The sequence below is a fragment of the Drosophila ananassae genome, chromosome XL, assembly GCF_017639315.1.
Source record: "Drosophila ananassae strain 14024-0371.13 chromosome XL, ASM1763931v2, whole genome shotgun sequence".
NCBI classification, from domain to species: domain Eukaryota; kingdom Metazoa; phylum Arthropoda; class Insecta; order Diptera; family Drosophilidae; genus Drosophila; species Drosophila ananassae.
Window position 1 is genome coordinate 1,098,601 of NC_057931.1, and position 14,536 is coordinate 1,113,136.

General features: G+C 51.0%; 5 protein-coding genes across 6 annotated transcripts; 1 reads left to right on the plus strand and 4 right to left on the minus strand.

The window, feature by feature from the left end:
* Window positions 1–2,629: 2,629 nt before the first annotated feature.
* Window positions 2,630–3,606, minus strand: LOC6503767. Its single transcript, XM_001963744.4, has 4 exons — window positions 3,458–3,606; window positions 3,341–3,402; window positions 3,165–3,282; window positions 2,630–3,107 (listed from the first exon to the last, which is right to left on the minus strand). Exons 1-4 carry the CDS (start codon window positions 3,490–3,492, stop codon window positions 3,020–3,022), a joined length of 303 nt encoding a protein of 100 aa, XP_001963780.1. The 5' UTR covers window positions 3,493–3,606; the 3' UTR covers window positions 2,630–3,019.
* Window positions 3,607–3,814: 208 nt separating this feature from the next.
* Window positions 3,815–6,521, minus strand: LOC6503766 (coatomer subunit delta). The gene is made up of 8 exons (XM_001963745.4): window positions 6,291–6,521; window positions 6,149–6,188; window positions 5,865–6,088; window positions 5,397–5,809; window positions 5,141–5,335; window positions 4,767–5,080; window positions 4,587–4,698; window positions 3,815–4,523 (listed from the first exon to the last, which is right to left on the minus strand). Exons 1-8 carry the CDS (start codon window positions 6,291–6,293, stop codon window positions 4,229–4,231), a joined length of 1,596 nt encoding a protein of 531 aa, XP_001963781.2. The 5' UTR covers window positions 6,294–6,521; the 3' UTR covers window positions 3,815–4,228.
* A 1,318-nt stretch (window positions 6,522–7,839) lies between these two features.
* On the minus strand, window positions 7,840–11,460 carry LOC6503765 (acidic repeat-containing protein). Of its 2 annotated transcripts, XM_014905586.3 has the most exons (6): window positions 11,306–11,460; window positions 9,820–11,245; window positions 9,439–9,759; window positions 8,747–9,380; window positions 8,436–8,693; window positions 7,840–8,373 (listed from the first exon to the last, which is right to left on the minus strand). In XM_014905586.3, the coding sequence occupies exons 1-6, from the start codon at window positions 11,351–11,353 to the stop codon at window positions 8,064–8,066; spliced, it is 2,997 nt and encodes a 998-aa protein (XP_014761072.1). In that variant the 5' UTR covers window positions 11,354–11,460; the 3' UTR covers window positions 7,840–8,063. The 2 variants fall into 2 exon arrangements, with proteins under 2 accessions (XP_014761072.1, XP_001963782.1); XM_001963746.4 differs by having other exon boundaries at window positions 9,820–11,460.
* Window positions 11,461–11,486: 26 nt separating this feature from the next.
* LOC6503886 (mediator of RNA polymerase II transcription subunit 18) lies at window positions 11,487–12,435 on the plus strand. The gene is made up of 3 exons (XM_001963747.4): window positions 11,487–11,715; window positions 11,774–12,060; window positions 12,122–12,435. The coding sequence occupies exons 1-3, from the start codon at window positions 11,591–11,593 to the stop codon at window positions 12,361–12,363; spliced, it is 654 nt and encodes a 217-aa protein (XP_001963783.1). The 5' UTR covers window positions 11,487–11,590; the 3' UTR covers window positions 12,364–12,435.
* Window positions 12,379–14,461, minus strand: LOC6503764 (peroxisomal targeting signal 1 receptor). Its single transcript, XM_001963748.4, has 2 exons — window positions 13,702–14,461; window positions 12,379–13,636 (listed from the first exon to the last, which is right to left on the minus strand). Exons 1-2 carry the CDS (start codon window positions 14,249–14,251, stop codon window positions 12,489–12,491), a joined length of 1,698 nt encoding a protein of 565 aa, XP_001963784.1. The 5' UTR covers window positions 14,252–14,461; the 3' UTR covers window positions 12,379–12,488.
* Window positions 14,462–14,536: the final 75 nt, after the last annotated feature.

Here is a 14,536-nt window from a genome sequence, read left to right on the forward strand (position 1 = left end):
CCAGAGCCGTATAATAGACACGATCTCCCCGAGAACTGGGACCGCTGTGATGGGGATTATGCAACAATGGGGGAAGGTGTCGCACAAGATACTATCGCATCTTGGGGCTATTGTGTTGGCATGCAAATTTCCCTCCCCAGAGCAACGGTAATTAATTCCCCTCAAAGAGGGGGAGGAGCGAGCAAAGTCCCAAAACATGTCCCCACCAGATGTGCCAGCCAGCCGCAAGCCAGGATCCAAAAATATCCGCTGACACGGACAGATGTCATCCATGAATCATGGAAGTTATGGCCGGGCCGGGCCACATGGCCGCGATCCCCAGCTTGTGTAATAATCCCAATAACTTTTGAAATTAACCAAAAAAGGCGAAAATACGAATTCGAGTTCCCCCAAATCGCAGACTGGCGATGGCGATGGCGATGGTGGTGGTGATTCACAGGTGTCAGCATTTCTCAAAAGAAGTCGGCGTCACTCGGACATATTTGTTTATTTATATGCGATTCGGCGTCACCCACTTGTTGCCCATTTGGCAGTAGTGTTCGCCAGTTCGCCAAGCGATGGAGCTATAAATAAACCCCAACCTATGCCTATGACCATTACAAATACTTGTGGTAGGAATCCTTTGGAAGGACTTCTGTTTGGTATCTGAGTATGATTAATGGCCCGATTCCGGAGGTAGTGCTCTGATAGCGCTCGAAAGACACACATTGGGGCCTGGCCAGAGACCTGCTGTTTGGATTTCTGGCTTCGCGTGGAAGCATAAGTGTAAACAAAAGCCTCATATATTATTCCAAGAGCAAATGTCGTCATTTTGCAGCCCATATCTAATATCCCACTAGCGTATATATCCACGCACAGAGTACGCGGCTCGCCGATGACGTGATAGTTGGCACGACCGACTGGGAACTCGGCTCCCCATGACATAATTACCCAAAACGGAGCCTTATGAGTGCCGGAGATGATGATGGGCGCCTCCATATGGTCACTGGGCAATAACGGGTAACGGGTTGCAGTCGGACCGACTCCGGGCCCGACTCCGACTTGTGCGAAGCCAACCCGCCCCCCGAAGTGCAGCCAATTGTTCGCTAATCGAATTGCAATTGAGCGTGGAATCGATCCAATCGCAATTACGATTAATGTGGGCAACGTTTAATTCGATTCAGACGTTTGTCATGCCCCACTGGGTACACATATGTAAATGCCCTCGCACTAATCAAGAGGCCCGGGTGACTACAGGCCCCCGATTAAAAGCTGACTAGATTTAAACTTAAAACGCCCGACAGCTTAAAAGTCAATTAGAACATTGATGAACGAAAGGATAAGGTCATAGGTGTCATAGTTATCCTATAGAGTTCTACCATACATATGTATGTCTTGCTTATGACCCATTACTCTTGGCCAATCTCTTTAACATCTTTTTGTGGGTCACTTAGCTGGTCTGGTCGGTGGCAGCTATTCGAAAAATGCAGCTCCGTTTGGGATTTCTATGCCAGTGCATCGTGAATCATCTCGGCACTGGCGTCTTGGCACTTTCGCTGGAGTCACTACACCGGGGAAAGGCAGCCGGTTTGGCGGGCATTAACGTTCCCATTCTTTGAAAACGAGAGTGAATAACCTGTTTTTCTCTTTTCGGGCAGACCGAATGGGGAATGGGGAATGGGGAATGGTGAATGGGGAGCCCTTTCCCCCTTCCTAGGGGGGAGCAGCCACTGACCCAAGCGGCGGATAGACGGATAGGCGGATGGATGGGCTCTTCGAGTGAACGCTTAATTCAAGTTGAAGGCTTCGCGGCGGCGGCTAAGCAAACGCACCTTGGCTGCCAATTTCGTGTTTTATCAACTTTGTTGTCTCTCTGCTATTTACCTTGCACGGCCGCAGCTTTTCGACACCCACAGATGGGAAGGCGTGGAGGTGGAGGTGGAGGTGGGGACAGACTCAGAGGCCTAGACGACCCACGTGGGCGGCAGTGCCCCTGGTGAAAGTTCAAGGCTGTTCGCAACAGGTACACACTCAGCAGTGCCACGCACTCGCTCGTCGGCTCGCCGAGCAGATGGGTATATCCATTCTATTATACACACTCCGTCGTTGCATCACCACATTCCTGTTTGGAGCAGGCTCCTCCAGGTCCCAGCCTGTTGCCAGGTGCTGGGGAAGATTTGGGCGCCGTTCGTGTCAAAATTATGTGTGCAGTCATACTACTTTCGAAAAACAGTCCAGCTTCATGCGAGAGATAATCAAATGTGGCAAAAATCAAGTACTTTCAGGCCTCCATCTTACTGGAGCTCCACTGTGTTACAGAAACTCCTTCTGCGGCGGCTCGTGGGCTTCGGCATGCGCGGCAATTTGTCCGCAGCAGCTGCTCCTCTCGCCCCCTTCGGGCTGCCGCTGCAGCTGCCTGGTTGCATGCTGCATGCCACGCTCGTATCACTTCTTACATGACGTGGGCGGCGGTGGTAGTGATAGTCGCAGCATTTCCTCGAAGCTCCGCCCGAGTGCGCACCCAGCCCACAAGCCGAGCTCAGACCCAGACCCAATCAACATCAAAATCCCGGTCCCAATCCCCAACCCGGAAAGTGCAAGAAAATGCAGCACGAACCGTTCGTTATGATTGAGTAATTACGGCTAGCAGTTGTTGGGAAAAATAGCCAAGTTCACCGCCGAGTGCTTTGCTTTATCGCTATAATTGTGGTGTATACATACAGTACATATATGCTGTTTGATCACTTTCTTGGGGGCTTAAGTAGTACAAAGTCTGTGTGTAGAGATGTACACGCAGTAAGCTGGCTTCATAGCCCATGGCAATCGGTGCTTAATGCCTAATGCGCTATAATATGCTAATGCTAGGCGGTCGTACAAAAAACAATGATTATGGAACGAGGGGGGCAAACGTAACAGGCGCTGGCCATCTAATGCGAGCGGGAATCAAATAGTGGAAGATATCTGTATCCGTGTTGGTTGCTTCTCTACCTGACGTGCTTTCTTTTGGCCTGAGAGTTGCACTGCGTGGCCGCAGCTCCTGTTAGTTGGCTGCGGATCCTGCCTGGGCAGCCGCCTGCTGCTTGAAGATCACGCCCGTGATTTCTCCGTCCTTCTGGATCACACAGCGCCTGCAGGGAGAGAGTAGAAGTGAGTCGATGGGGCGCGGATTTGGTCCAGATACCTACATGTTGCCACTGTAGAGGCAAATGGTGGCCGGGACCGCGCTGTTGGGCTCCAGCTTGGCCACCTGCTCGGATATGGCCATGCCGATGCCGGAGACACTCGGGTTGATGTTGCCCTTGGCTGCAGGATACACTAGATGAAGCTGGCATGTGATTAAAGGGTTGGAAAGGAGACTTACCGCCCAGACACAGTCCCTGACGGTTCGCCAAAAGGGCTCCCACAGTATCCTGTCGTGCGGCGCTGCAAGTAAAGGGATATTAGATGGTACACTGACTGGATCTACTCGGCGCCCTACATCTCTGCCAGGACCTTCTCGAGTTGGCTCTCCATGGGCGAGGTTTATAAAGTCACTAGAAATTGCAAAAAAAACAAAGCAAGAACCAAAACAATGGGGGCCAGTGTGACCAGGCGACCTAAACTTGGAAATCCCAAATAGCACACTAAGTTCTTTCCACTTGAACTTTTATCCGATAAGATTTTTAATTTTGAACTTGTTTTAATTTAAAAGACACATTTCAAATATCCAAAAAGTCTAAATAAAATATATTTAGCATTTCCATAACTAACTTTTTCACCAAAATGCCTCAGTCAGATTTCTAAAAAATCCTTTATTCCATTGAACTAAAAATAAGAATATAGATAAGTACTCCACTTTTATGGTTTCCGTAATTGTATGTATATGTGTATAGTTTATTCATAGCATTTCACATAAAAAATACTCCAATCGAGAGGGAAACAGAACAATTTACAATCGCCAACTAGAACTAATTGCCTTTCATTTATTATATAAGTATACCGTTATACGCAGCGCTTGGAGTGCACAGAAATTAGTTTAGTTACATGGTTTTTGAAGATTTCTCTTTTTTGGAATTCCTCGCTGTGAGCTGAGAAGCTGTTCCTCGACACAAATGAACGCAAATCTTTCGTAAAAATAATCTTTAACATGCTGCAGCAGTATAAACATATCATCGCATCGAAAAGTGAAGTGCCCTCGGGGGAAATTATTGAATTTCTAGATAATATGATAATTATGTACTACTAGGTGGGCGTGGCCGGCGGCGGTGGCCTACACGATTTCGTACTTCTCCACAAAGAGTATCGACTCGCTCGAATACTTGACCGCCACCTCGCTATCCACCTGGACCACGTCCTGGGCACTGATGCCGGCGTACGGCGTTTTCGAGACGAATGACACTTGCAAGGGGAAGAAGTCGCCCGGAATGGAGGCGTTGCAGCTGAATTCCATGGAGCCGGACTTGTTGGCTGCATCGATGATGGGAATGTGCCATTGGAGCACATGCTTGCGCGAATCGTAGTTGTAAGTGCCATCGTACTCGGCCACCGAGGGCTGCACATTCATTCTAAAAGGGATTGGAATGGCAATCAATAAACGAAAGAGGAGTACATTCCGTCGCAACACTTACGGCAAGGGTATGACAATGGCAACGTCCTGCAGCTCCAGCTGCTGTGCCTCCAGTTCGTACTCGATGTTGACGTCGCAGCCGCCTTCTCCGTTGTCGGACGGCCAGCAGTTGACTGGAATAGAGCGAGAGAGCAATACGTAAGGGAAGGGGAACACAGATAAGGGAACAAAGGGCACTTACTGGTCAGAGGAATGGCAGACTCGTCCTGCGAAACAAAGCGCCACTTCAGCACACCCACGTCCGTGTTGAGGGGGAATGGCTTGGCCAGATTCTTCAGCCCGATCATGGTGCGTGTCTTGAAGAGCTCCTTGTCCACATTGGGATGCGTCTGTAGCTGGAGGCCCTGTGTATGGTTGGGGGATAGCTTCAGCAGAATACGCCCGTATGCCTCGTCCGAGATGCGCAGTGTCAGCAAGCCAGAGTTCTCGAACTGCTGCACACCTCCGTCGCGTCCCAGACGCACCACCAGCTTGTCCTCGATCTTCAAGTGCACACTAGTGGGGCAAAAGTTGTTGCATTAATTAGAAGAAACCTAGAGCATCTCGAATACGCACCTTTCTCTGTGAATATCCGCCGAAATAGCCGCCTTGGCCGCTGCACTGGCACTTGAAGCGGCTCCCGAGCTTCCCGAGGACGCTGCCGGAGCCAGATTGGCAATCTTCTCGCCCTCGCTCTTCAACTGATCCACGAAGCTATCCACATCCTTTGACTTGCCGCCGAGCTTGAGGGCGTTGCGTGAAGTGGGCTTACTGAAGGGGTAGAATAACCATGAAGGGGTGCAGACGATGCACAGGAAAGTGAAATACTTACGCGGCCACTTTGGATTTGGTATCCACTTCGATAGAGGCCATGCCGATAGTGGAGCTGGAGACGCCAGAGCTGCTGCTCACGCTGCTGCTGCCAAAGCTGTCGGAGCTGAAACCACCACTGCGTCCTCCCATACCTCCCATGGAGGGGCCACCGCGCTTGCTGGCCTCCATGCGCTGACGCTGGAGCTCCTTGGCCTTCTCGCGCATCTTCTGGCGAGCCTCGCGTTCCTGGGTCTGCCGCACAGCCTGGTAGACCTTCTCCTCATGCGAGTCCATCTCCACGAAGGTCTTGATCTGAGCCAGATTGACGCTCTCCCTGTAGCCGAGGGCCACGATCTCGTCAAAGGCAAAGATCAGATTGAAGGCGTTATCCACGATTTCCTTTTCGTCCAGGGAGTGGCTGTACTCAGGGATCTGAGAGGGAGTATGGTTATTAAGTTATTAAAGGTCTCCCGAGGGCGGGACTCACCACTTTGGAGAACAGGCGCAGCGTCTCCAAATCCTCCAGAATGTTACTGGCCTTCGTGGTGATGAGCAGCATGTAGAGCTTCTCCATCGGCTGGTAGACATAGCGCACGGAGTCGGTCTCCACGTAGGTGTGCTGCTTCCCGGCGGTCATCAGCTTGGGGAAGGCGGCCAGCAGTCCCTCGATGCGTGCCTTCGTCATCTCGACGAACTGACGTGACAGTATCACTGCGGGCAGAGACATGTTTCAGTTACATCCCGTGTAATGGGGTCACAATTGCCACTCACCTTTGCCATTCTTGGTGCAGACTGCCGCGGCGATGAGTACCTGTTATTCGCACGGGCGATAGGTGGGAAGAGTGAGTTTGTTTTTCGGGATAAGCCACAAATCGCCGACGTTGCATGTGTGTGTGAGTCGCCGTGTACTTACCATTTTGAGCAGCGATTCGTTGGTTTCTTCCCTAGGAAATACTTGGCGGATCGAGGCGGACGGTGCCGGGTGGGCTGCTGCTACAGATCGGAGTCGCGGAGCACTTTAAACAAGCCGTTTTCAATCAATCCAATCCTAAACCGAATCCGCTAGCTGACGTGTTCGGTTCTGCGACAAATGTTTACGCTGGCTGTATGTGTGTTGCGTCTGTGTGTCACAGGCCAGTGTTGCCAGATGGCCGAATCACATTTGCTGCTTTCGACAGACCCACAAAGCTCACTAAAAACTTTAAATAATAATCTACTTTCCCTCAAAACTAAAAAATAAACAATATTTTTTAAATAACACGCAACAATTTATACAAATTCATTAACTTATCGGAGAATTTCATCGGCTTCTTTTTGACAGTATAGGTTATTAATTAGCTGCCTTATCTTATTCAGTATTTTACCACGAAGTTTAAAATATCTCAAGGGAACTCAAGGGAAATTTACGAAATTTAAAATATATCTTCTCGAAATATGAACTCAAGGGAGCCCAAAGCGCCACAAAGTCAGGGGAACCCCCAAATACAAACGCGCCACATAACAGTTTTCAAAACTGTTCCCAAACACAAACGCAAAAATACCAAAAGATATACCGAATACAAATCATTCGATGTATTTCGAAAATAATATCGAAACTTCGAAAAATATCGATCGAGAAGAATGATGCAGAATTAATGGAGAATCGAAATACAAATCGTTTGGTGTATTCTGATAAAGAATCGGATGAAAATTGGCAAAGATATGGACGTCGCTAGGGGACAAGTGCGATATATCCCCATTTTTAAAGGGGTACCATCAGAAAATTTTTGAAAAAAATCGATCCCAAAATTCGATTCCGGGGTTTGATGCAGATTAATGGAGAATCGAAATACAAATCGTTTGGTGTATTCCGATCCAGAATCGGATGAAAATTGGCAAAGATATGGACGTCGCTGGGGGACAAGTGCGATATATCCCCATTTTTAAAGGGGTACCATCAGAAATTTTTTGAAAAAAATCGATCCCAAAATTCGGTTCCATGTTTTGATGCAGATTGGTGGAGAATCGAAATACAAATCGTTTGGTGTATTCCGATAAAGAATCGGATGAAAATTGGCAAAGATATGGACGTCGCTGGGGGACAAGTGCGATATATCCCCATTTTTAAAGGGGTACCATCAGAAATTTTTTGAAAAAAATCGATCCCAAAATTCGATTCCGGGTTTTGATGCAGATTGGTGGAGAATCGAAATACAAATCATTTGGTGTATTCCGATCAAGAATCGGATGAAAATTGGCAAAGATATGGACGTCGCTGGGGGACAAGTGCGATATATCCCCATTTTTAAAGGGGTACCATCAGAAATTTTTTGAAAAAAATCGATCCCAAAATTCGATTCCGGGTTTTGATGCAGATTGGTGGAGAATCGAAATACAAATCGTTTGGTGTATTCCGATCCAGAATCGGATGAAAATTGGCAAAGATATGGACGTCGCAGGGGCTAAAGCCGATATACCCCCACTTTTGATTATATAAAAAATTTATTATATTGTCAACACATTTTTCTTTTAGATCGTACCTTATTTTTTGTTACAGTGTATTGTTCGACGCTTACTAGATCGTATCGCTATAGGGGGCCACTCTTTAGAAATACGATTACAAGATCACTAGAAACCCCGTTTCTTGTTTACTTAATAAAAAAAAAAATATAAACATATAAACATGTACATAGGTGATTCTTTATATCTAGTCGTCCAATGTCAGAACTTCCACCCGTCCGGCGATCGACGCCGCTGTCTCCCCTGTTAGTTTTTGATCCTTTTGTTTGGCGTACTCCACGCTGAGCAGGCGCATCACCTGGGCTGCGGTGAGGTCGTCCTTTTTGAATTTGTTGAAGTTGTCCTTCACGAATTTTGCAAAGCCCTTGGCCTCTCCGGCTGGCGTGGAAACTATATTTCCCTGTTTATCTTTTTTGTTCAGCAGCAAAGTGATGGGCCCACGGCAGAGCCGGCACCGTAGGTTCTCCACCTTCCTGGACCGCGAGTGGGCATGTGAGCTGTAGGGATACATTTTGGGTAAGTAGAACAGAATCCAAGCTAACAGGGCAAAGGGACTCACGATGTGTTGCAGCTCATACACTTGTAGGTGTACTTGAACTCGATGTTGTAGCTGTGGCACACCTTGATCTCCGGCAGGTCGGGAAACTTGTCCATGGCGCAACGGGCCCACATCTTCCACACGCGGCCGTGGCCACCTTCGCCGTTGAACACCCAGGCGGCGGCGTGGCACAGCTCGTGGATGAGAGTGCAGCGCAGGCGATCGGCTGTGGTCAGGACCTTGACACTGAGCTCTATTGAGCTGCTGCGCAGGTTAAGCCTGAAATAATGGGTATTTTAGTTCCATTCGGATCGAAAAGCAGTGATTCCCACTTTCTTTTATTCATGCACCGTCCGGCCGTATTCCGTAACAGCTTCGACCACGTAATGGGCACGTCCAGTTCGTTGTTGAACACCTGGGCGTTGAACATTTTGTACAGGTGCAGGGCCAGCTGGTCCTTGTTCCTGGTAAAGTTCTCCCTGTAGAAGTAGGCCTCATTGTCCGCCCGTTCGCGGCTCACTTGCCCTTCCAGGGACTTCAGGAAACTGCACTTCCTGCTCTCGGTAACTGGAGGCGCTGGCTTGGACGGCTGCTTCGCCTTGCGGGCGGTGGACTTGGGCGGCGCAGTGGGTTTGGGCGGGGCTGTTTGCGGGGTATGCAGCTTAAAAATGGGCGTAGCCTTCGGCGTTTCCTGGGCAATGCCCAGCTTCTTCTTGACCTCCTGCAGTCGCTTGTGGACGGGCGTTCCTGGCAGGTGCTCCTTCTCCAGCTCGTCCAGCATGTCGAGATCGACCGCCCGGTCCACAATTTCCTTAGCCTCTTTGTCGTCCTCATAGCCCGTGTTCGGCGTGAACAACTGACGCCTGGTGGTGCCCTGTTGCGGCGGCGGCGTAGCCGGTATCTTAGCTTTTGAGCCTGCGCGGCACGAGCGTAGGATGTCGTCCAGCCGGCGGTGGAACTTCGGTGCTAAAATAATATACGTTAGAGTTGTTAAGATGCCATGCCCGCCCTAGAATCGCCTTACACTGCTCATCCTCGTCGGGGTTGCTGATCACCTCCACCTCGGCCTTGGTCAAGTCCAGATAGGTGATGTCTCCAGCTTTTTGTTCCTCATCACTGCTGTCGCTGCTGTTTCCGCTCACCGTTGCGTCCGCGTCCTCGTCATCGGAGGCGTCTGTCCCACTTTCGGAATCCACTAGAGCTCGCCAACGGTCCTCATCGATGTGATTGGTGCGTGGACGAGGAGCAGCTTTCCGCTGCGGACGCCGTTCCGTTTGGGCAGCCCGCACAGGCGGCAAACGCGTGGAGTTCAGGGGTGTCTCGTTGGCGCGAAGAGCTCTCTTGACTGAAAAGAATACAAAAGATGTAAGGGATTTCTTTCCAGAAAAGGATAGTAGTTACTCACAAATGCTAAAGTCGCCCAAGACACTTTCGTCTGGCTTGGGAGGTGGTGGCCGCTTCTTTTTGGCTGTGGTGGCCGGAGCTGCTGGCGGATTGAGGTTCCTTGGCTTCAGCGGGGCCGTCTTGCCGCCACTGCCGCTGGAGCGCTTCAAGGTGCGAATCACATCAGGTGTCTGCCAGGACTTTCCATACAACTGGTTCAGGAGCTTTTCTGCTTGGGTGAGAAACTGCTCGTCCTCGGAGGCATCCCCTGTAGAGAGCATCGATTTTTGGTGATCCTGATGCTCCCTCTCCTGCTGCTGCTTTTCCGCGACAATCTCCTCGGAACTCTGGATGGACTTGGTGGCTCTTGGTGGGGGAAGGTTCTCCTCCTCGTCTGCCTCCTCCTCTTCTGCAGAACTAGACTCCATGGGCGGAATACTGATTTTGATATTAATTTTAGCGGATATGTTGATGCTGCTGACTTGGAAGGAGACAGGCTGACCCTCCTCCTCCGCACTGGATGTGTGGTTGGAGTTCGAGGAGCTGGGTTTTTGTGGCGAGGCCTCCGACTCGCTGGCAGTCTCCGGAATCTCAATGGACTCATCTGGAATAGGCTCATCGTCGTGGAGCGTGGAGTTGTCCGAACACACGGTGTTCAACTCTGTGTCGTTATCAGCCAGCCGCTTGCTGCTGTCTCTGAGATCCTCGGAGCTAAGGGTATTCGCCACCGTTTCGTCATCCACCAGCCGTTTGCTGCTATCCATCCGTGTCTCGTCCGCGGCGGAGCAGATGGTGTCCACCTCAGTCTCGTTGTCCGCCAGCCGCTTGCTGCTGTCTATCGGTCTGGTTTTGGCTGGCAACCAGTCCTCGTCGGTGGGCATGGATTCCGTGTCGGCACTGGCAAGCCGGGACTTTTGCCTCTTGTTGGAGGAGAGAGGCGAAGGAGTCGTTTCCCGATGGCGCTCCATTTCCCTCCTTTCGAAGGAGACATCGCGCAGGAAGGCCTCGATGCGCTGAACCTTACTTGTGGTTAGTACGGGGGCCGGAATGGGCTCCTGGTCAGGGTCCAGTTGGGTTAGCCGGTCGCTCACAGCCATGCTGTCGGGAGCGGCCTTCTCGTGCGCCTGGTCTTCTCCGCTGGAGTCACTGGAGATGGTGATGCAGGAATCTTCGGCGTCTGTGTCTTCGCCCTCCTCCGTCGTGGAGGAGATGCAGATGGAGATTTCTGGCTGTGGCATTTGTTGCCCTTTGGGCTGCATTGTCAAGTTGCTGATCTTGAAGGAGAGATGCTCCACCTCCTGGTTGTCATCCCCGCTCAGCTGCAGGGCATCCATGTACTCTGAGCCATCGAGATCCTCGGCGGCCTGCTCTCGGGGCTCACAGCTCCCAAAACTCTCCTTTGCGGCTGGCATCGATCCTGGAGGCTCTTCTTTCGGTGCTTTGGGTGCCTGTTTTTTTTTAGAAGACAGCGTCAGATTGGCAAATTTCTCCTTAAACGGCACTTTTACCGTGCTTGGGTCGACCGCTCGGAACAGTTTGTACTGGTGATCTGCCATTTTTCCATGAACAGTTAGGTTGGGCGCAATTCGCTTTGAATTTAATTTCCAATTTTCCAAAAACAAAATCAAACGATCATTGCGCGTCGTGACCAGGGTTGCTTTCTGAAAAATACCGAAAAAATACCAAACCCACCAACGGCGCTGTTAACACTGGCCAAAAGTATAAACAAAAGGAGCAATAGTAGTCGGCGGCTTCAACTCCGGTTTAATTTTTTTATAAATATAATACTGACCATGTCTGCCATTTCGTCGGCTCGCGAGACGCTCTCGCATGCACTGAACAACCGTCTCCTGCCCAACCTGGAGTATCTGCTGCAGGGCTCCATCATGGACTCCGCCGTGGAGCATTTGATTCACAGGTGGGACTGACATTACCTGCTATTTTCCTTTTAAAGCTTTAAATCCAACTTTAAATAGACTGAAGGGCCTCTGCGACAATGTAGACACCTCACCGGAACCGTTTAACGACCTGGAGGTGTGCATGAGCCTGCGACAACCGAATGCAACCCAGCCGTTGCTGCTCCGGGTGCGGAGAGCACTCAGTCGGGATGCCCCCTTCCAGATGCGCTACCTGGGCCAGCCGGAGGTCGACCAGAGGCGACCCACACTCGTGCGGAGCTGCATGGACTGCGCCTGCACCAATGGTATCCTTGAGTTTCTCACCGAAATGGGCTTCCGCTTGGAGTTCGAGTACATAGCCAAGGGTGAGTTAACTATGCAGTCCCTATGGGCAGAAATCTAATATATTTCGGCCGTTTTCGATAGGCTATATGTTTAGGAAAGGTCGCATGAAAATTACCGTCTCGAAACTGATCAAAATCGTTCCTGGCAAGCAACAGGACATGGCCAACGAGCCGATCTCCCAGAGCTACATTGTCGAGCTGTCTGTGGTGGCGCCCACGGGACAGGAGAACGTTGGCGAGGAGATGAGGGTGTTTGCGGAGCAGCTCAAGCCACTGGTGCAGCTCGAGAAGATCGACTACAAGCGTCTGGGAGGCTTGCCGTAGAATGGAGAGCACATCTTTTGTATTTCCTCAACAGTTATTTAATGGCTTATAGATTAGAAACATAGAAAAATATACTGAAAACAGTGCTTTTCTGGGAAACAAAGGAAGGGAATGCGTGCTCCTGTCTAATCATTGAAGGCTTCATTCAGGGCAGTCAGATTGCGGTCAGTGACATGGCCCTGGAGATCGCTGCGTCCCATAAGCGAGATGACCATCTTAAGCGTACTCCAAATCGAGTCAGACATCTGGTTCTGGCCGCTGCTCGTGGCCGCCATCGCCGCGTTGGGCAACTCCTGGGCGGCACTGGTGTGCGCCTGCATGGTCAGGGCGGTCAGCAGATGCTCCACCGCCTCCTTGTACGCCTTCAGGTTCATGCAGCAGACGCCGACGTTGTAGCGCACCCGAATGAAGCCGGGCTGGAGCTGAAGGGCGTGTTGATAGGCCTCCACCGCCTCCACAGACCGGGAGCCGTTGGCCAAGCTGGCGCCCAGACGGTTCCAGGTCTTGGCGTTCTGCGGATCCACCTGCAAAGCGGAGCGGTAACAGTCCACAGCCTTGTCGAACTCTCCGGATAAGTTGTAGAGCACACCCAGCGCCTCCTGCACGTCGGCATCTACCTCGGGTGCACGCTGGCGGACTGCCTCAAGGTAGATCTGCTGCAGGTCTCGTAACTTGCTGGCCCCGATCAGGGAGGAGGCCAGGGACGTGCCCTCGAACTGTAGTTCGGGGTACTCAGATGCCAGGTGCTTGTACTTTGGGTGAACTGCCAGCCAGCTGGACAGCATGCGAACCGCATTGTTCTGGAGGCCTTCGTTGGTGTAGCAGACGGACAGGGCCATGAGCACCTCGCGGTTCTCTGGCTGCAGCTCGTGGGCGCGCTTCAGAGCAGCAATTCCCTGTGGATCCATTTCGTTCTCAGCTTGAGAAGTGCCCAGAAGCTGCCAGACTTCTGCTCGCTCTGGCTCTTTTTTGGCCGCCACCTCGAAGCAGAGGACAGCGCTGGGAATGTCGCCCTTGGCAAGGTACTCCTTGCCCTTCTCAAATGCGTTTTCCAACTCAGACATAGGATTCTCTTCGGCGAACTCGTAGTCCTTGTAGGCATCCAGGTTCTCGTTGTACTCCGACAGCCAGGGATGCTCGTTCTCCTCCGCCAGCTTCTGCCACTCGTCCTGCAACTTCTGCCAGAACTTTTCGTTGAAGTTCGCGGCGGTCTGTTCCTTCTGTTCGGCACTGCGCTGATAGTCGTTTATCCAATCGTCAAGGGAGTTGATTTCTGTTCGAAAGAAGGAGACAATAGAGGAAGACATTCAATGGAATATTTGGATATTATTATCCTACCTTGAGCCCTGGGCAGGTTGTCTGTGACGATGGTTTCCATTTCGGAGTCGAAAAAGGGGTCCACCTGCTGCTGCTGGTGGGGTGCTGCTGTCAAGGCCAGGTAGGGCTGGGGCGCGTGGAAAGGCTGGAAGTTTTGGGCGGTAATTAGCGGCTCGTCGAAGAACTCCTGGGCGTGAAGGTGCTCCTGCATCTGAGGCTGCATGTGGATCATCTTGTTAGGGAGAGGAGGAGCCGTCAGACCCCTGGCCATGTCCTGACTCCACTGCTCAGCCTGCTGCAGGTGCTGCACCTGCTGCTGTTGAGGATGACCATGCAGGTTTATGTCCCGCATCTCCTGCAGCAAAGTGTCCATCTGGAAGGACTGCGGAGGTGCGGCCACTTGGCCGAGGAACTCGTTGATGAGCTGGTCCTCGGGACGGGCGCCTCGTTCAAACTGGCGCTGCACGAATCCCTCATCCTTGTGGGCCACATCGCGGGTGAACTGTCCGCCCAATTGCATTAGCGGGTTGACCCCGCCGCAGTCGCCCTCAACCAGGGGACGGAACGACATGCTGGAGCTTCCTGGATACTACCTATGCCTCTCTCCGGAGGCTGCTACGTAATAACGTAAAGATAAGACGAAACTCAAGTCCAAAACAAAAGTCCAAATGTCCACAACTAATTATGTGTTTTACAACACTACGCTTTCGCTGCTATGACACACTATCAGAGAGGGTCTTTTGAAAAATGTACATATTATTTTCATTTTCTACTTTATACTTTTTCCTAGGCGAATACTAAGGCGTTACTAAAGAGGCAACAATGGGAGAAAGGTTTTTAAAGGAACGCCTACTTT